Source organism: Lolium rigidum, chromosome 7, assembly GCF_022539505.1.
Source record: "Lolium rigidum isolate FL_2022 chromosome 7, APGP_CSIRO_Lrig_0.1, whole genome shotgun sequence".
Taxonomy (NCBI): Eukaryota; Viridiplantae; Streptophyta; class Magnoliopsida; order Poales; family Poaceae; genus Lolium; species Lolium rigidum.
The window spans coordinates 274,145,304-274,166,628 of NC_061514.1; the positions used below are offsets into that span (position 1 = coordinate 274,145,304).

The following is a 21,325-nucleotide window of genomic DNA, read 5'->3' on the forward strand; positions in this document are numbered from 1 at the left end:
ATCGGAGACGCTAGCTGAGTCATTATTGCTAATGACAAGATACGGATTAGGTGCAAATATATGTCTAGGGCTGCTGAAAAGAGAAGATTTACACAAAATAACCCTTTGGTGAAAGTGTAGCACAAAATGGCCCTCCGGCGAAAATATTTCACTGTACTAACCCTTTTGTGTGGCGTCGCGTCTATGCGAAAGGCGTCACACTTCACTGTTTGGCGCCCATGCAATAGGCGCCACATATCCTGCATGCGTGGCGTGCAGCTGCCGGCGTGGTGGTCCATCGCATGGGGGCCACACAGTGAAGTGTGGCGCTCTGTGTGGCGCCTTTCGTATAGACGCCACACAAAAGGGTTAGTAGAGTGAAATATTTTCGTCGGAGGGTCATTTTGTGCAATACTTTCGTCAAAAGGTTATGTTTTTTGTAAATCCCTGAAAAGAACATAGTTTTTTTCCTACTCCATTAGAATATTGACTCATTCTAAAAAAATAGATAAACTTGTTGCATCTTAAATATCGACTCATTCTAAAGAAAAGATACATGAACGTGGTACTATGTACACCATTGGAATGTTTTGAATTATTTTTCCTAGTCAATCTATTCATATAGTTTCCAAATTTCTAATTGACATATTAAAATAAAAATTGGTAATAAAAGTTTAAGTGACAACATGTCAGAAAGTGTATTTAAAAAACATAGTCCAATGCATGTTTAAAATCCCAATATGCGCATATTCATTGTCAGATAACGAGAGAAACTTTCACAGGCTGATACTAGACTTCAAAGATTAAGCTCCGGTTAGAAGTTTGAAAAGGGTAACAAAGGAAATTAAATTGCAAGAAATTTAAATGCAACTGCTAGAAATTCAAAATGTGTGGACCCGTGTCATTAATTCGATGGCCAATGCCATCAATCCTACGGTTGAAATCTAGTACGCCAGATGCGAATTGATTACCATGGCCCTTTTCATGGTGAAGTCATTTTACCTTAGTACTTATATTGCGGAAAATGTTTATATCTAAAATAAGAAATAAACACAAAGCACATGTTCATAATTTACTTATATTGCCAAAAAAATGTTTATATTTGAAATAAGAAAATCGTGGTTTTTGTAGACACTTATGATTCAACATAACTTTTTTCTAGGATTCAAAATTTCTTTTGTAAGCATCCATTGCCTGTCGTTAAAGATAATGTTGGGAAGAAATAACGAAGAACTAAATTGGTGGTATGTGGCTCCTGACACTTTGTGGGAAAGAAGTTGGTCATATGAATTTATTACATGCAGAACCTGGATGAGTCATGTCGTGCACAGGGTCTATCTGGGTGGTGGCCCACTTGAGTGAATACATGCATCTTTGAAATGATACTGCATCTTTCAAAATTTGAAAAATACCCGAGCTCCATTGCACCTGAGCCCTACATACATACTACCTCTGTTTCAAGGAATAAGGCGCACGCGTTTTCCAAGACGAACTTTGACCATAAAAATTGAGCAACAAAATCTTGATTATATTATATATAATTAGTATAGTTGAATTTGTATTGAAAAACACTTTTTAATGATATTAATTTCATACAAATAATTTTTATCCATTTAAAGTAATTCTTGGTCAAACAGAAAGCTCGTAAAACGAGGACGCCTTATTCTTTGAAACGGAGGTAGTACTATAGTGATGCACGTGATTCACGTGAGTGCAAAGTGGGATATGGGGCCCGGTTAGACCCGGGTGCAAGCATGTATTTTCCACATGATTAACTACTATTCAACCAGAAGATTGTCTGTGTCCACAAGCTACAAAATCTGTGTCTGTTCGTCCAAGCAGAAAATAAAGAAGCTGGTGATGGCACACATCACTCATTCAGGTCACTGGAGCGGAGGTAAAGAGACGAGGGAAGAAGAGAGGTGGGGCTTGCTGCACAGTATGCACCTGTGTTCCTATGTCATTTTGTCTGCTCCCCTTGTCATCACCAGGCGAATAGAATTATACATAGCCTATGGTCGGTAGGGTCGCAGCTTAACTGTGGCTTCTAATCAGGCTCTGTTTCGGCAATGATGATCAACAGACTAGTGGGATTCAGGTCCCGAAAACGCATGGACGTACAGGATAGGTCGCTGACTCGAACATCGTTCCCTGTTATTGGGCATCTGCTGGAAGATGCTTCAAGCAACAAGTCACTCCGTCCAGCGCCCAACCTTATCTACCGCTACCAGTCCACTACCTCTAGGCTCCAGCCGCCAGAGCACCGGATCAGGATTTCCTTTTTCTTTTCGTTGAGCGGATGGCCATGGAGGAGGGCGGCCTGCGCGCGAGCATCCTCGTCAAGGTACGGCCAAATGGCAGATTTCCGAGCTTTTCTACTGTAGTATTTCTTTTTCCAGTGCGATGAGCTGCATGAATTGTTGGGTCCTGGAGAGTGAGATCTTGCAGCTCCAGTCACACGAGAATTTAGTTAGTATTGCGTTGCCGAATCTTGATGATCAATGATGCAAGGGAAAAGCGTCTGCTTCCTGACCTTATCCCCTCCCTTCCCTGTCCACTTGTTTTTTCCTGCCAATCTACCTCTACAGGGGAAAAATCACCTGGTGCACATCAACCAGCTAGGTAGGTGCACATCAACCAGCCTGCTAGGTGCAGAAATGAAGATGTATGCATATGCTCCTTGGGCAGGATTTCGATGTCAAGATCTAATCCATGGTGCACTCCTATTGGCCTAACCTGGTGCACATAGCAAAATTTGTGGTAGTAAAATTTCCTTTGTCGCTGGTGCATGACTTGCAGCTCCGCCCCCTGTCTCTCTCCCATGGCCTCATATCACAACGCCACCGCAAGCTGCTGCCTTCACCTCCATCTCCGCCGCGCATGCTCCGCCTCTACCTATCCAGTATCCACCAAACCCGTCGAGCCCTTGAAGCCTGACGGTCGCCACCGGCGCGGCCCGGCCCTGCGTCCCAGCGAGCGCAGCCTCATCTGGACCCCATTCGACCCCTCACGCCGCCGTTGTTTTTCTGCTTCTGCAAGCACATCGCCGCACCGTAGTCGCTGCAAACAACGGTCACTTTTGCTGCAAACGCCGACCACCGCTGCTACAGAGACCGGCCGGCCGCCCGCTGGACGCTGTTGCTAACTGGTCGATCTGCCACCGCTTGGCTGCTTGCTGCAAACGTCAGCTGCACTAGCTAGCTGCAAACATGGTTTAAAATTTCGCGAAATTTCGTTCATTCCGCAGGGCAGCGAAATATTTGAATTTCGGTATAATTAAACTTACCGAGTAAAAAACCTGCAGAATACACTCGTTTCAACAAGAATTTCCGTAGCTGGGCGTCTTTAGTTCTAGTACCAGATGACTTTATTTTTTGGTTTAGTTTCACTTTATGCTGAAACTAAAGATTTATTTTTTAAACTGTTTGCATCGCTAGAAGTTGAACCTCGGCCAAACTTATCGTGAACAGATGACAGACCAATAGGACGATAACGCCTCTGTGTTGATAGTTAGAATATTTTCTCTATTGTTTGGTTGGAGTTTAAATTTATTCAAGTTCAAATAAAATTTCGTTAATTTGCACGAAATATCTTGCGAAGTTTCGCAAATTTTGTTGGTGATCGAATTTTTTATCCAAACAAAATATTTTTCCCTAGCTGCAAATGGCAGCAGCTTCTCCTACAAACGCCGACCACCGCTGCTACAAAATCCGATCAGTGGTGCCACCGCCGCATGATCACTGCCCCAGGCTGCAAAAGCCAGCTGCGTGGGCTGCAAATGTCAGGCGCCGCTGCTACATAAGTTGGTTCGTCCATGCTACAAGGGCAAGGGCAAGCCGCCACTGCTGCCAGCAACCATGGCGGGTGCGGTGACAATGGTGGCAGAAGCTGCGACGGTGATGACAGCGAAAGCTACACATACGAGCTGATTGTTACAGATTACTTTATGGATGGACGTGTCAGTCGCAAATTTGGCCTTGCAACCAGAAATCACGGGAGGTCAAAAGATCAAACCAAGCCACGATATCCACGATAGACTAGTCATAGTGGGGAGTAATATAAAATAGTAACATGGTGCATGTTAGGGCATCTCCAACCGAGCGACCCAAACGGACGCGCTGAGTCGTCCGTTTTCGGCCGTTTGGGTGGCCGAGCGGACACGCGGACAGCAGCCCGCGTCCGCGTGTCCGTTTGGGTCGCACGTTGCGCTCAACGCGGCGACCTAAAAAGACGTCACGTGGTTCGTCTTCCTTGCGCGGCGCTGCGCCATGGCAGGCCTCGACGGGATAGTAATGGTGGGCGGTGGAACGCGCGGGAAAGTTCCCATGCGCACCAAGGTTCCCGCGCGCGCGAAAAGGCCATTGGCGCGCGCTCGTGCCCAAGTTTCCCGCCATGCCACCGGCTATAAAAGACGGCGACGGTCACAGACCGCATCACACCCTCTCCGCCGTCCTCTCCCCCTCCACCTTCTCCGGCGCCCTCTCCATCACCATGCCTCGCACCCTGCAGGCCACGTGGGCCAAGCTCTCCCTCGCCGCCCGGGCCAGGTTCCCGCGGACGGAGGAGGAGGAGCGCGCGGACTCGCGGTGGGTCGCCGACGACGAGGCGCTCCGCGTCGCTGCCGAGGCGGCGGCGAAGAAGGAAGGGGACGCGGAGATGGTGGAGGCGGCCGCGAACGGCTGGCACGAGACCGCGGACGGCTGGTACGAGGCCGCGGAGGAGGGGGCGGCCGCCGCGGAGGACGAGCCCGTGAATGAGGAGGACCTCGCGCTGGCGAACATCAACGCCGCCATCGAGGAGCGTCTCGCCGACCTCACGCGCGTGACGAAGGAGCACGAGGCAACCTACCGGGCCCGCCGCCGCCGATTAGGCGACCTCCTCGGCCAGAAGAACGAGCTGCTCGCTATGCGAGTAGCCCGCTACCTCATCCAGATGCCCTCGCCCGAGCGGCGTGCCCGGGAGGCTGCTGCGTCGGCGGAGCGCGGCCGACAATAGCGCATGCGCCGGTGGAACGAGAACCACGAGGCCCAGGCCGCTGGCAGCGTCTGCCTGGAGGCGCGCACCGCTGTGGAACGCGCCGCCCTGCAGGAACTGGAGCTATGCGGGAAGCGGATGGTGCCGCCGCAGGAGGCGGAGCGCGAGCGCGCCCGAGGCGCGCGGACGGAAAGGAGGAGGATGAAGGCCTCCGCCGCGCCACCCAGCTCGTAAGCTAGAGTGGAATCCTCACGCGTACAGGCCGTCCGCGTCGAGTGAAATCCACGGCCCCGACGGCGAGCCGGCGAAGAGTCGCCGGCGAGGCCGCCGGCCCCGTACGTATTAGGATAGAAGTAGTAGACTAAAAAAAATGTAATGAGTATTTTTAATGAAAAAAATTAGTTATGTCTATGACACGCGGGCCAGGGGCGGACAAGGGGCGGACGCGCGCGGCCAGCCATCGGCGTCCGCGGCCACGCAATCTCGTCCCAGATTTGGGCCGGGTTTGGGTCCTCCCGGACGCCGCGGCCATCCGTATTTGGGATGGATCCGCGCGCTGGACCGCGGTTTTGTCCGTTTCGACCCATCCGGACGCGGGATGGGTCGCCGCGTTGGAGATGCCCTTACTACCCTATGCTACTACCTTCATAGTGGATAGTTACTTGTATATGATAGTATCATGCATGCTATATTTATTAGATTGTAGACTCATCTTATCTTGAAAAGTATGATGTTATAGCTCATGTTTATTGATAAATGCCCATCATGTGCCGGCGTGTGCAGTGTCTTTGTCTGAACCGGCGAAACCTCCGGTGACAGAAGGGGCAGTTCGAGAGAGGGACGAGACTCACAGGGGATAGGAGTTGTGACTGACCAATTAATCAAAACGCGCGAGCGCGAGCTGGTGGTTGGCACAGTAGATAGTACCAGCTCTGACCAGGGCCTGCTTCGCCCGAGTATCATCAATAGGGGAAGAGCTGATCATAAACTGGAAACTGTGATGGCTGTGATCTGGGGACGTCGACATAAAATTAAATAAGTGCAGCAGCATTAAGCGTCTTGTTTCTTTCCACTGAGAATTTGGCCAGAACATATATAGAGTTTAGATTGTTGGACTTGTATGGGAAAATCACTGAATGAGCTGGCTTGGATTTACTCTTCAACAACAATGTTTACACTGATACATGGTCTTCTACCAGGACGATGCAACAACAAGCCATGATGGTGAAGAATCACACTCTCTACTGGAAGTATCTCAACAGCCAGAGCTTAAATGTACAAGTTCCGACTGGAAAGCACCTGCAATTATTCTCGGTGAGCCTTGTTGTAGTATTGCGTTTGCTCTTTTCAATTCACCATCTTCTTCACTGAAGACCATAAGACAAACTGGTAACGAACTAACATATGTGTCTATATTTTTTTCGAAATGGAGAGCAACCTCTTTTACATTCTTTAACATGATGCCACCCACGAAAAACCGATTCGCTCTCCTCGCGTCGCCTCCTCCAGGCGCAGGGAAGGACCCAGAAAAAATCCTGAGTGGGGGCATATCATTTGCTGAATTTTAGTTGATTTTTTTTCAAAATATGTACATGTACTAAGGGAATTCAAACTTTTGAGTGGGGGCCTATGCCCCCACTCGGGTGTACGTGGATCCGCCCATGTCCAGGCGACCGAGGAGGCGAAACCCTAGGTCTGCCGCCGCCGCTCCTCCCTCCGCCTCCACCCTCCTCGTCGCCCCCAGAGACGCCGCCGGCCAAGCTCGCGATGCCGATGAAGGGGGCGGCGGGGATCTGAGCTCTCGGCTCCCCGCGTGGTGTCTAGATGGAGGACCTCCGCGCCGGGTTCGCCGCGGTCGCGGTTGCTGCGAGATGGGATCCCCTGCTCCGATGGCTGGCCTCTGGCTCAACCTTAGGTAAGGGTGGCCTCCTCTGGTAGTTCGCCGGTGGGGGCTCTATCGGGCCGCGAGGCGGCGGCCTCGTGTGGTGAGGCGACATTGACTGCGCGGCCGGTGACGCTCGCGGAAGCTGCTAACCGGTGCTCTGGCCGTGCGGACGGCGGGGCAACGGCGGGTGCGAGCTGGGCATGGGCGGCTCCGTCTGCTCAGGTCAGATCTCCTACTCCCTTTTGGGCTTTCTCCTCCCCGCGGATCTTGGCTGCCGACAGCTTTGGCGCCAACGCAGATGCTGGCTGGGGAGCTGGTGGGTCCACCGGGGCCGGGAGAAATCCCTGGTCGTGGACCACAGCGGTGGCGACGCCGTCGGCGCCGTTCACCTTCCCGAAGGCACCGCTGAGGCCCTTCCTCCCCACCCCCTACCTCCGTCCCGGGCCAAAGCCCAAATTCCGTCGGATTGGACGGCGGCGGCGTTACGGCGTCGCACCCTCCCTGGAGGTGCCGTCTGGGGCCAGCGGTAGCTGGTGAGTGTTGCCCTGTTTGGAGGGATCTGTGGGCTGCTGCTGCAGCTGGTAGGGTTGCGGGGCTGGGGGAGCCTTCCGCCCTCGCTCGACTCCCCTGCACCTCCGTGTTCTGTGGCTGCCCCCAAGCTTTCCCTTTTCCTCTCGGCTGTCCCTGTCGAAGCTGTTGCTGCAGATGCGTGCTCGTCGCTGCGATAAGGCCTGCAAGATCGAGCCTCATGTGACTGTCTCTTGTACAACAACTCTCCTTGTTCAAGGGTGAACAGATCCTTGTCTGTCGGTACGACGCCCTTCGATCCAGGGCGAGAGGGCAGGGGCCCTCTGCAGCAAGGGAGGAGATTTGTGTTCTGCCGGAGTTTCCTTGGTGCTGATCTTCTGGAGGTGTGATCAAGGTCGATTGGCTGGTCTTTGCTGCTGTGTGCTTCTTCCTAGACACCGAGCGTGAAGGTCTTCGCCGTTCCAAGCTGGGCTTGTTTCATATCTGTGTGTGCTTGTGTTGTGTGTGGTGTTGTAAGCTGTTATCAGCATCCTTGTACCTGTGGCCGTATGGTTAGTTGCTCTGTTTCTGATTCTAGTGTAAGGATAGGTTATTCTTGGCATTCAGTATTATATAAGAGTCATCTGATAAACTTTAGTTGGTAAAAAGCTGTATGCATCGATCGATGCAGAGACGGGGGCTTTTTCCCCATTTCGAAAAAAAGTAGGTAGTTTTAAAATTCCTATCTATTAGGAGAATACTAATTCACTAATCCTGCAGGACTTGAATGCTTGGAGAGCATGGCTTTCAATGGCATCGCCATGAACCTAGTTGTGTATATCCGCTCAATTCTCCATGGTGGCATAGCCTCAAGCGCTTCAACTGTTTCTCTTTGGTATGGTACAAGCTACTTTGTGCCTATACTTGGAGCCGTCATAGCGGACACATACTGGGGCAATTACAAGACTGTCCTGATCTCCTTTATAATATACGTACTTGTAAGATCACAGTCTTCCTTCTCACCTCATTTTTCTAATTCATATTTCGATCTTTTCTCTTACCTTATATATTTTGAATAGTTTAACCATTCAGTCTTCTCGGGAGAAGATTATGATGAAATACTGATGCATATTGCAGGGCGCAGTAGTCATTACAGTTGGAGCTTCTATACCTTCTACTCCAGTGTTATGCAACTTCAGCTCATGCCCATCACCAGAGGGAACTCAAAATGTAATTTTCTTCTCGGGTTTGTATCTAACTGCTGTTGGTTGTGGAGGAGCAAGATCCACATTGCTTCCACTTGGTGCAGACCAATTCAACAATGAGAACAGTCTAGATATGCAAAAGAGAAGAGATTTCTTCAGTTTGTTTTATATCTGTGCCATCTTTGGTGTGATAACTTCAGGAACCATTGTGGTTTGGGTTCAGGAGAATGTGAGTTGGGCTATAGGATATGGTATTGTCACCACGTGCATAGCTCTTGCTCTGGTAGGCTTTGTGGTCGGAACACCAGTACTCCGGCGGCGTGAGCCCAGTGGTTCACCAGTAAAGAGTATTTTACAGGTTATTGTTGCTGCTTGTAAGAACATGAGCTTAGAGATCCCTGCTGATAGCTCTTTCCTTTATGAGGCGACTAGCAAGAATACACACGACAGCGAACTCAAACTTGCTCATACTGATGATTTCAGGTACTTCACTTTCTGTTTTTGTGTTAATCTATCCTGAGAATTTTGCAATATATATGGTATATTTCCTTCTTTTTCCCACATTTTAGCTCCAACTGAAAGTATTCATGTGCATTTACCTCACTAGTTCGGTTGTGGGGGTGCCTGGCTAGGCCATGCTCGGTAGGCTATCTGGTCAGAAGTTGCCCAGGGATGTTTTTCCCCTACTTTTTGTTTGGAACTTGGATGTGTCACACTAAACTAATGAGTTACATAAGTAAAGTTCAAAAACAAAAAGAGTTACATAAGTAACTGGAACTTCTTGGGTCTGTTGCTGCCGACAATAAGGTTGCTGGTTGGTGACGGAGCGAGCGAAGTAGCAGTAGCGAGCAGAGGAGGTTGCCCTAGCTCCGGGGCAGGACAGTTGATGGATGGAGAGAGGAAGGCTAAGCAAGGAGTGTTCTCCAAAGTCTGAGCATGATAGATGCTAGAGGAGCAAGAGGAGGATGCCAGGTGCGACGTGCAAATGTGTGGGGTGCGACATGGCGGCGATTATAGTGGTGAAGGAAATCTGAAAGAGTTAGAGTATGGTATGGCAGAAACAAAAGCCAGTCAGCCAGATCTATTGTTGCAGCTAGATCAACAGGCAAATGAAGTTGGACACTGTGTTTTAGCACAATCAAGTTAGGAACATTTATTGGCTGCAGTTAATTAGTAGTTATTGTGTACCAAATTGAAGTCCTAATATTTTGCTTCTTTTGTAAGAATATCTACTAGTATTCCCTTTTCTCTTTCTTTCTGCTTGGTAATAATGTACTACTTTCCACATATACTAGATGATTTCTGAAATGTAGTCGACATAACACCATAGACTATCAATCTGCATATTGTGTAGCTCTTTAAACTTATGAAGAGAAGGTATAAATAATAAAATTGGTATACTTGAGAGATTTGGAAAATGTAAATAATTTAGTCAAGATGCAACATGTTTTTACTGCTATTCCCTTGCTATCATGTGTTTTTGTATGAAGTTGGTATGATTGTCTCATATCTCTCACGCCGTCATTTTTCTCAGGTTCTTTGACAGAGCAGCTGTTATTTCTGATCTGCGCTTGGACAACACCAGTTGTCAAAGTTCATGGAGGATCTGTACTGTAACTCAAGTTGAGGAATTGAAAATACTCATCCGCTTGTTTCCAGTATGGGTAACAGGAGTATTCTTTGGTGCTGCATTCTCACAAATGCAGACTACCTTCATTCAGCAGGGAACTGTGATGAACACCAAGCTTGGCTCGTTTTCAGTTCCACCAGCTTCCTTGTGTTCCTTTGAAGTGGTATTTGTGACGCTTTGGGTTCTTGTTGCGAACAAAGTCATTGTACCAGCGACCACATGGTTCACAAGTGGATCAGAGCTAACACAGTTGCAGAGGATCGGGATTGGGCGTGTCCTGATGTTTTTCGCCATGGCACTAGCTGCTATTCTAGAAACGAAGAGGCTAGAGAGTGTCCAGCATGGCGAGTTATTGAGCATCGTGTGGCAGCTCCCACAATACATCTTCATCGCTGGGGCAGAGTGCTTCGGCTTCATCACTCAGCTGGAGTTCTTCCACGGCCAGGCACCAGACTCCATGAAGAGCATATTGACGTCGTTTGCATACCTCACCCTCGCTCTCGGTAACTACTTGAACTCAGCTATGATCACCGTTGTTACAAGGGTGACTAGTGCATGGCATGATAGCCCTGGATGGATACCTGATGATCTGAACGAAGGGCATCTTGACTACTTCTACTGGTGCTTTGCAGCAATCTCATTTGTAAATTTAATTGCCTACATCTATTTCGCTAGGAAGTACAAATTAAAGAAAATTGTCATCCAGTGCTAAATCCCCTTGTAATGATACCAATTCTAAGGGTTTATAAGCCACATATCTAATGAAGTGACTTTTTTTCTCCCGAAAAATGGTTGAGGTTGCCTCAGAAGGCTGACTAGCCTTTATAAAACCTTCAAAGACGATTTTGAAGTGGCATATATAATGAAATGTATATATCTTGAATTTCGGTTTGAAATTTTGAAAATAATCTGGCATGTGGACCCTTGTTTAAATACATAGCAGTTCAGATTTTTTACTGTGAGATTTCTTAGTACATCAACAGACCATCAACTATGTTAAGTAAGAACAACCGAAGATATAAATAAAAAAAAGGATTAGGACACCGGTGGGCAACTATGTCAATGCAGATTGTGTTGGCAGTTGACACGGATACGGGTCTACAATGATTGAGAAGGTCAATTAAGCATTGCCGAAGCGAAGCAAATGGCACTGCTAATAAGCTAGCTAGTTTTTGCTAAAGTAATAGAAATTCTTGTAATTACGTCAATGCCGCCTAGATTTCTATTAAGCAAACTTATTGACTATGTACCCGTTTATTTGATGTTAACAAAGCTAAGAGCATGTCTAACAGGCCTCGTATATTTTCGCCCCTTAAAACACGAGTAAAGGGCCCTGTATTCACTTTTCGCGTAGAAAGCTCGAGACAAGTATGAACCCGTATCCCTAAGTCGTAAAGAGCATATTCCTAGAATATGCCAAATCATTTTTTTTTCTTTTTCCCTTCTTCCTCCTCTCCTTCTTCCTCCTCCTAGCCTGCACCGCCTCACTGCCCCGCCCGGCCGGCCGTTTCCCACGCCGCCGCCTGCCCGTCGCCACCGGCCAGCTGCCGCCTGCCGCTCGCCCTCGCCGGCGCGCACGCCCGCCACGGCCCCCGTCGCTCCGCCCACGCACGCCGCCGACCGCACGGCCGTGGGCGAGCCGCCCGCCCACCACGGCCCCGTCTCCGCCGCCCACCACGACCGCCACCGCCGCCGCCGCGCCCGCCGCCGCCACCGGCCGCCGCCGCCTCCGCCTCGCCCGCCTCGCCTTGGCCACGGCCGCCCTCGCACGCACGTCCGCCCTCGCTCGCCACGGCCGCCCCGCCCGCGAGAAGACCTGCGGAGCACTGCGGCGCGGCAGCCACGGACGCTCGGCGGCGCGGCGGAGGTGGTCGCACGTTTCTTCAGCGGGGCTCCATGGCGGAAGCAGTTGCAATTTGGTGAAAATTCAGCGCGCCACAGGTGAGGGGTTCACCCTGTATTCAGCCTCTGACCCTGTACTTGTACGGGGCGAGGAGCCGCCCCGTAGCCAAAACTGTAAAAATTTTACGGGGTTGGGTGTTTTAAGGGGTCTGTTAGACGGCCGGGTAGAGCTCTACCCCCGTATATCGGCGGTTATTTTACGGGGTTGGGCGTTTTAAGGGGTCTGTTAGACATGCTCTAAGTCAATGTCATTCCTTAAAAATAAGATGACCAATTCATAAAAAAATATAGTTCAAAGTATCTTTGGTTTGTTAGATAAATTATTTGTCAACTTTGAAGATTTCACACACTGCAATGTATTTCCATTTCCAATATTTTATATGTTCATATTTATATTATTATTTTTATTACATTATCAAAATGTGGGGTATTCAAAGCTATGAATACAACATTTTTTTATTTTAGATTTCAAATAAGCAAAACCATTTAAAAATATTTCATAATTTATGTTTGCCGGATCCATCATTTAGAATTTTTGACTCCAGATAACAAAAACCAATTTAAATTATTTCATATATTCGAAAGATTATGATCCCAGATTTATAAAAATGCACTTTGGTCAAATGTACGCTCAAAGCACTTGCCAAATATGGTGAATGTATTTCTAAATTCTTTGCCCCCCTTTATGAATGCACTTGTCGGTACCACTAAACTCAGCCTAAAAGAGAAACTTTCTCAGTCGAAGAATTCGAATCTCACTTTAAGACGGTTGTTAGCCGTCTCAGTAAGGGTAGTGAGCAAGTTTAGGTTTGAATAAAGCAAATCAAAGGACAGATGATCACAACAACTAAATATTTTTTCTTTCCGCAAAATTTAAGAAATTCAAAAGAGTTCAACATTCTATTTTATTGTATCTCGTAGTAGTAACTGGATATTAAAATTGAAAATCTACAGAAAAATAGGGTCCGATATTAGGATAAGTCTATCCAAATTAAATAGTAAATAGATCAAAAAGACAAAACAAATCTTCTGAATATTAGCATAGGTCTCTGATTAAGTAGGTGATTAAGAGACAAGAGAGAGAGAGAGAACATGAGAGCATTTACACACAATAAATGGAATAAACTCTGAATATTGCTGTTCTTTATATTTCAGCTCGTATTTGAAAATAAAATACTAGAATAGTCTACATCCGCAAGCTTGTGGGGCTGTCCAAATTTAGTGCAAACATGGGCAACTCCGAAGGTCCCTCCTTTTGATTTCCCATATTTATATGTTGAAATTTGTCTAACAAACTGTAAAATTTTGTATTCGTTGATGGATCTGTAAAAGAATGTAAGTTTGTGAAACATCACAGCTTTCACAGATGAATAAAATGATGAGAATGGAAGCATAGTTCAACAACCGTAGTACTTCACTATCCATCCTGCCCGTCCGTTCTCAAATCGACGCTGAGGACTGCCCTCGGCGCCGCTTAGATCTGATGAAACTGGGTGCCCACCGCAAACCTCCCCAAACCCTTCTCGATCTCCTCTCCTCCCCGCTCCAAAATGTGGAGCCGCCACCTCCTCCGCCGCCTCCTACCATCTCCGGCCACCGCCGGCGCCCCATCCCCCTTGATCCGCCACCTCTCCACCACCGCCGCCCCAGCGACCGACATCACCTCCATCGCATCCTCCCTCGCCGCGGCGGTCACCAAGCTCTCCTCCACCCCGCCGCCAGCCACCTCCCCGGAGGCCTACTTCTCCCTCCACTTCTCCGACGTCCGCCCCACCACCGCGCTCCTCGCCGAGACGCTCTCCCTCTCCCCTCCCGCCACCTCGCGCGCCGCCGCCGACCTCTTCCGCTTCCTCGTCCGCCGCTCGCTCCACCCTTCCGACGGCGCGCTCGCGCTCGTCGTCCGCCACCTCGCCCGCCGCCGCGACTTCCCCGCCGTCCGCACCCTCCTCCAGGAGTTCCCATCCGCGCTCGGGCCCGACACGCTCAAGGCCTACCTCTTCCACCTCGCCAGAGCCGGGCGCGCCACTGACGCGCTCAAGGTGTTCGACGAGTTGCCTGTGCAGCTTCGCACCCGCGAGGCGCTCACTTCCCTGGTGGCCTCCCTCTCCTCTGAGGGATTCCCACAGCTTGCGGAGCGCGCTGTCAAGAAGGTCGCCCATGAGATCTTCCCCGATGATAATATCTGCACTTTGCTGGTATCTGGTTATGCCGACGCTGGTAAGCTGGACCATGCGCTAAGGTTGATCGGTGAGACGCGCAACGGTGGGTTCCAGCCTGGATTGGACGCCTACAATGCGGTTCTTGATTGCGTCTGCCGCCTCTGTCGCAAGAAGGACCCGTTAAGGATGCCTGCAGAGGCGGAGAAGTTCCTGATTGACATGGAGGCCAATGGCATTCCCCGGGACGCAGGAACATTCAGGGTGCTGATTAAAAATCTCTGCAAGATTCGCAGGACTGAGGATGCAATGAATCTGTTCCGACGGATGGGCGAGTGGGGATGCTCGCCAGATGCTGACACATACCTAATACTGATCAAGAGCTTGTATCAGGCTGCCCGGATTTCCGAAGGGGACGAGATGGTGACATGGATGCGGTCTGCAGGGTTTGGAGATAAACTTGATAGGAAGGCATATTATGGGTTCATCAAGGTTTTATGTGGGATTGAGAGGGTTGAGCATGCTATCAAGGTCTTCCGCATGATGAAAGGATATGGGCATGCACCTGGGACGAAATCGTATAGCTTGCTGATCGAGAAGCTGGCTACGCATAATTTAGGGGATCGCTCAAATGCACTCTTCAGGGAGGCTGTAGCGCGTGGGGTTACCGTGACACAAGGAGTGTATAAGATTGACAAGAGGTACGTGAAAGAAAAGAAGGAGAAGGTGGTGAAGAAGAGGCTGACTTTACCGGAGAAGAAGATATTGAAGAGCAAGCGGCTGTACAAGCTCAAGATGAGCTTTGTCAAGAAGCCTAGGCGGCGAATGAGGGCTTGAGAAGACTAGGGGTATTTTTCATACTCGTGCTATTTTTAATCATGATGTTTATGTTGTTTACTTCTGCATTTGCTGCGCGTATTGATCTGTGTTTTCATATACTAGTCCATCTTTCTATTTTAGCTGTTTTAGCCAGCACTGCACCTTCTTATTTGCACTTCCCTATCAACCAACTGTGTATGGATCAAGGACGTGCATATGGATCTGTGTTTTCATATACTAGTCCATCTTCCTATTTTAGCTGTTTTAGCCAGCACTGCACTCTTCTTATTGGCAATGCCCTTTTATCTGAAACAGTGTAGTACGTAGGTGGTATTGATAATAAAAATGAGAAGATTATTATTCCATAAGTTCAAAAATGCCCTCACCTGTTCTCTATACTATGATTTCAGATTTTTTATTATGCCATTTTCTGATTTTGTAAATTGTGAGCCTGCCTCAGAATAGCACGTCCTTGATCATGAATAGGTACAACAGCAACACATTATATAATTACGTAATAAGATCTATATGGGGCAGTTAAATTTTAGCTGTATGCAGACCATCCAGGCATGTCCACCATTGCATGGATCATCTAAAGTAAGTAAGCATATCCCTTCTGAAAGAGCAGCCAACTACAACAATTTCTCAAGCGAATAGCAGCACCAGCAGTGTTTAAATTGTGGACTTGGTTTCAGAATTTAGAGTACAAGCAAAGCAATCGCAATTCATAAAGCATAAGTAAGCCAAACATGAGCCAGGAAGTTAACACAGAACATGCACAATTTCCTTTTCAACATGAGACTAGAGCTAGACTAGAAACTTCACCACTCACGAGATGAGACTAGAAAATCAACCACTCACTGGCATCCTTATAATTCTGAGACCCCTTGCTATGATTCTCTGGAAAATTAACCACTCATTGGCATCCTTATATGGTGAAGAACCAACGAAAACCCCAATGCCCACAAGTCATTTCTGCAACAGATACAAGTCGATCAGAAAATACGTATAAATGTTTATAAATGTCCTTCTAATGTTCTTTTTCCTAATGCTTCTAATTCAGGTGCAGAGCCCCACTTACCATGCTCTGCTTCCAAAAACAGACCTTACATTAACCGCAATTAGCAAACAAAATAACCACATTACCAGACTCCTGAGCAAACACAATACTACTGCCTGAGCACAAAAGCTTGTGAGCACAGAACATAAGCTACACATCTGAATTGCCATGCAAGCAGCATACAAGAAAAATACAGACCAAAGGGTTATCTCTCGAACACAGCAGGCAGCACAAGCAACATTCCTCGGAAACATAGTCAAAGGATCAAGATATCCTTTTTACCAGGGTCTCTAGCAGTACCAACCTACCTAGCAACTTCTGAAGATTGTGAGTGCATCACAGCGGTTTTATGAGTTTAGTAGCATAGAATTATTAACACGATTCCTCGAAAAAACAGTAGCAGAGTTTACATTTTCTTTTTTCTCAACGGTTGTGTTTGTCCTTGTATAACCTAGACGGGGTCGTAGCCATAGACGGAACTACTTGGGGACTGCACAAGGGCGGACGGGGTCGTAGCCATAGATGGAACTACTTGGGGACCATACTGGGCCCTGGCCCAGTCTTCACAAATGACAAAATATTAGGAGTACTTTGGTATATGGCCCTTGAGAATAACTGATCCAGCTCCAGCAGCCAGCTATTTGCTTGGTCCAGTCTAAAGTCGACGACGTCCTGACGTACAGTGAACAGCTGAAGCTCTTCTCCCCTTTCTCAAAATCCCCAATTTCTAAGTCTTCTTTGTCCTTCTCAATCCTAATCTCCAAGCTAGCAAGCTGCCCCAAAATCAGACACCATGGCTGCCCCTCTCCCAACCATCACCGCTAGTCAATCAAGTGATTGGTGAAGTTGCAGCTCCAATCGCCTGACTGCTCATCGGTGCGTGCGTGGTGGCAGTTGTCGAATCGCATTAAGGTCTGTACTATGTGTCTATGTACGTAGGAATTCTTGGTTTGATTTCTTCAATCCTGTTCACTATGTTGCCATGTGTTGATGTAAACCCCCAAAAAGAGCACCTTAGTTTCATAGAGATTCCAATTGAATAAACATCAAACAGTCTGTATCGCGCCATGTTGTATGTCAATTGGAGATTAGATTTTATTTTTGCTACACACTAATTCAAGTCTTCATTTTACAAAAAAACTGACCAACTATTATGTTGTAAACTCCACTTAGGTGACAATGGTTCAAGATTAAACCATGGAGTCATTGTACAAAAAAATATAAATGCTACAGCAGCCGTAGTTCCTTAACCAGAAGAACGGCTCTTTAATCAGTATCCATGCGTTGATTTACAAGCTTAAACCATGAACATATTTCCTAATACAATCTATGTTAATATACAGGTTCTTCTCTGATGACTCCTTGTTACTGTAACTAATCAGCCTGTCCTTTGTTGCTTATCACGGTCTGCCAGTGTTTGTAGCCTTGAACGAGCTCCTCTCCTTGCGGGGCTTGGTCGGCGTCCTCCCCTATAGGTCATAGCAGATGCGCGGGTGATGGAGAGACTGGGTGGCCAGCGTGGTGGGTTGGGTGGGTGGGGGCTCCAGCATCCACTCAGTGGAGTCTTGATCCACCAGCGTCCACGGTGACCTTGGGACACGAGAAAAAAAAAATCCAGCAATGCTGCTGCAGATTTGGCCGCCGGAGGGGAAAACTCGTATCTTGAACATGAGGAAGAAGAGGGAGAGGTCTCCGGCGGCGCGGGCAAGGGAGAAGGCTGCGGCGAAGCAGGCGAGGGAGAGGGTGGCAGGGCAGCGAGCGAGGTGAGGGGAGTGAGCCAGGTGAGGGAGAGGAATGCGGGCGAGCGATGCAAGAGTGGCATGTCCGAACGGGGCAAAAATGGGAAAAGGGATGTATCGCTAGCATGACATAACTTGACCTACAAAAGTGAACGGTGGGAGTAGTAAACTTGGTTAACTGTTCTTTTAGCCAACGCTAGCACGCATCTTCCTTCCACAAGACTATTTTGATGTACTCTTAGCTAGGCAATATTATCAAGTCTTACTGCATATATGTTTTACTGATGGCTTTGTTCTAATTATGTTCCAGTTGGGTTGGGGCGGATGATCTTGGGAAGTGAAGCATCAGAAAGAGCCCACTGATATAATTTAGAAGAGCAGAAAATTGATGTCCATGAATTGTGCCCCCCCATTTTGAGTGGCTAACCAACAGCAGCCACTTCTCTGGTCCGAGGGCTTCGTATGTTTTGTATTTCGGTTGATGGACTCCTGACTCTTTTGTTGATGTTCCCTGCAATCGTGTTGCAGCACAAATAACATATGTTCATTTCTGTTATTTACCACAATTATTGAGAAGAAGCTTCTGGGTTCTCATGAAGCAACTGGTTGTAGTTTATATCCTTTGAGCAACGCTCTGCGCCCTAGTTTTTCATGATTCCTTTTCCTGTTTACACCAGCTTTGAAAGTGTTCCTTGCGGTAATTTTGCTGTGTGTCACATCAGGGTTTAGGTCTGTCCAAATGGGCAATGTGGGATTCCAGCTTGGACAGAAACGGTCCCAAGAGATGAGGGACACATGTTCCATTCTGGGATTGCCACCAGGAATTTCAGTTTGTCCGCCTACCCGCCTTTATTGTGGTGTCGAGCTAGACAAACTTGGTTAGCGTGCACTGGTACCTCTCTCTGTGAGTGTTCTTATCTAATGTCATTCTTGGATCGAGCTCATTGCTCATACCATCCTCACCATGATAGAGGAGAGATAACAAAAACAATTGGATCCTGGGATGCTGCCCCCATTTTGTCTTTACTAGGAGTAGCACAGTTTGATGCGCACCAATAAGTGCTTCAGTGAGAGGTAACCTAAAAGGAACTGGGCAAATCATGAAAGTTTTTGAGCTGAAATGACAGATTCCGAGTTAATCTTTCTTTTGCTGCTCATTTTATGGGGTTATAAAAATCACTGTTGCTGTCTACCGATGGTCCTTGTCCAGATAGCAACATATCTGTCTGTGTCTCCTACTGAAATTATGCCATTTTTAGGTACCAAAGTTTCTTCTAGATTTATTATATGCACAAGGTGAAGAATGATGCTGCTTATGTAAGTCTAGCTAGGCATCTAGGGGGCTAAGAAATGATTAGCTCTTTTCTTTAATCCAAATCCGTGGATGGACAGCACACCAACCTTGGAGCCTGCCCATCCATCCATTGTTTCTTTCGCTGTCCCAATAATATCAGCCTGTTTCGTGTGCACACAGGGCAAAACAGTATTGGTGACAGGGAGACCTGATTTGGCCCAAAACTATTTGGGAAACAGAAGCTCACATCCTCCCAACGCGATCTCCCCTCTCATCAGAAAATGGAATTTGTGCACGCACATACAATTCTACCCTATCTTGTTGTTGCCTGATGTGTGACGGCGATTGTCGATATCCGGTTGTGAGCTCCCAAAATTTGCGCAACTCGATATTTTTTGCGTGGTGCCGTTTCCTCAATCACCAATAAGCCAACCAACGGCTGTGAGATGAGAGAGCTCGTTTGCTTCCGTCGGTGCAACTAGCAATGATTCGAAGCTGGTAAACTAGAGAGAGGTGGAGGCACGCACGTAAGCTTGAGAATGACACGTCTGTCCATTTCATCATCTCAATGCTTGGATGGTTGAGAACTTGAGATAGCGAGAGGCCTTGTGAACTTGTTTGGTTTGGGTAAAGCCGGAGGATAATGATAGTGTGTGTGTTTTGTTGGACTGACTAGCCAGTAGCCACTCACCTTTTTTTTAATCCCTTTCTTTTATAGTCTCTAAATACTGGAGTCACAGAGCTTCAATATTGACTAAGTCACCACATATGACGTAAATAACGCCTCTCATTATGAAAACATCTTACTTTTAATAAGACACACATATTTTTTCGATAAAGAGCATATATTAATATAGCAGAGATACCAATTACACCCAGCCTCTGCAACAACATCATGCCCTAATGGCATAAAGGATGCACACAGCCAAAAAAAAGAAAGAAGAAATACAAAAAAAGAAAAGTCCCGCTACAGAGATCGAGAACTTGAAACAACAGCACCGACACCACCAAGACAACACCAGAAGATCAGCTTCTCCATAAGCGACGCCTCCAAGAAGGAAATAGTGCACAAACACTGTCATCGCCCGATCATAGATCTTAGGTTTTCACCCTGAAGAAAATTCTCCCTCTCAAAACAATGCCTTCAACAAGAACATTGCCAGGCACAACCAATTAAGGCCAGACCTTGAATTTTCACCCGAAAGATAGAACTACGAACTTCTCTGTGTAGCGCGCCCCCACATACAAGTCGCTGTTTGAAGTCACGAAGCTCCAAGCCGGTTTCATCTCACAACCAAGATTCGACCATCATTGCTCTTACGCCGATCTCGGCTTTTATGACCTTCTCCGCCGACACCATGGAAAGAAAACGAACTCCATGATATTAACAGACCAACGAGCTTCGAAGCGCTCCCTCCGAAACCAAACGGTCGGATAAAAAAACATGGGTGCGCACGGCCGAAAGCACCCAATCCAGGCAATCTTCAGGCATTGATCGCACAATGAATTTCGCCGGCAGATCCTTCCGGAACACGACAATCCAGCCAGCCCGGTGGGAAGAAGCTTCCGATTGATCTTCACTTGGCGCGAGAGAAACCCTAGGACAACCACCTTTATTAGGCAGAACGGCAGCCCCCCTCGCCGCCGCCGCCGGTCGACCTCATCGGCGGAAGAGGAGGCCGCCACCGACCACAGACCCGGCGACGAAACGCCCGTCGCCACCTCCAAACCCGAAGAAGGCCACCACCGTGAGCCGTCGGGAAGGAGAGGCGCAGAGGATCCACCGGCCACCACCAGACATGACCACGCCGCCGAAGAAGCCGGATCAACGGCCGTCAGGGTCTATGTCCTTTCGCATAGGATCTTCCCACAACACATGTGAGATGGAAATATTTTTATGACATGGAGCAGTGGCTCTTAGGTATACGAAATAATCTCTCACGTAAGGGACATATTGCCTGTGGAAACCACTCTTGCAGTGAAAACTCCATGGAGACCAACACATGTGTAAATATTTCAAATAATTCTGAAAAATATATTATATGGTGAACATATTATATTCTATAAATATATATCGTGATCTTAAACCAAACTCAAACATTTTTGGATCGGAGATAAAGATAAATATGTTGAATATTTTATAGTTCATACTGAATTTATTTTTCTCTTAACTTA

At 47.7% G+C, this 21,325-nt stretch overlaps 2 protein-coding genes across 4 annotated transcripts; both read left to right on the plus strand.

The window, feature by feature from the left end:
- Window positions 1–2,097: 2,097 nt before the first annotated feature.
- Window positions 2,098–10,959, plus strand: LOC124678850 (protein NRT1/ PTR FAMILY 8.3-like). Of its 3 annotated transcripts, none has more exons than XM_047214698.1 (5): window positions 2,098–2,323; window positions 5,737–6,267; window positions 8,126–8,343; window positions 8,483–9,033; window positions 10,085–10,959. In XM_047214698.1, exons 2-5 carry the CDS (start codon window positions 6,138–6,140, stop codon window positions 10,890–10,892), a joined length of 1,707 nt encoding a protein of 568 aa, XP_047070654.1. In that variant the 5' UTR covers window positions 2,098–2,323; window positions 5,737–6,137; the 3' UTR covers window positions 10,893–10,959. The 3 variants fall into 3 exon arrangements, with proteins under 3 accessions (XP_047070654.1, XP_047070653.1, XP_047070655.1); XM_047214697.1 differs by having other exon boundaries at window positions 6,153–6,267; XM_047214699.1 differs by lacking the exon at window positions 2,098–2,323 and adding an exon at window positions 2,677–2,694 and having other exon boundaries at window positions 6,153–6,267.
- A 2,653-nt stretch (window positions 10,960–13,612) lies between these two features.
- Window positions 13,613–18,486, plus strand: LOC124674278 (pentatricopeptide repeat-containing protein PNM1, mitochondrial). Its single transcript, XM_047210315.1, has 2 exons — window positions 13,613–15,086; window positions 18,167–18,486. Exon 1 carries the CDS (start codon window positions 13,633–13,635, stop codon window positions 15,073–15,075), a length of 1,443 nt encoding a protein of 480 aa, XP_047066271.1. The 5' UTR covers window positions 13,613–13,632; the 3' UTR covers window positions 15,076–15,086; window positions 18,167–18,486.
- The last annotated feature ends 2,839 nt before the right edge of the window (window positions 18,487–21,325 follow it).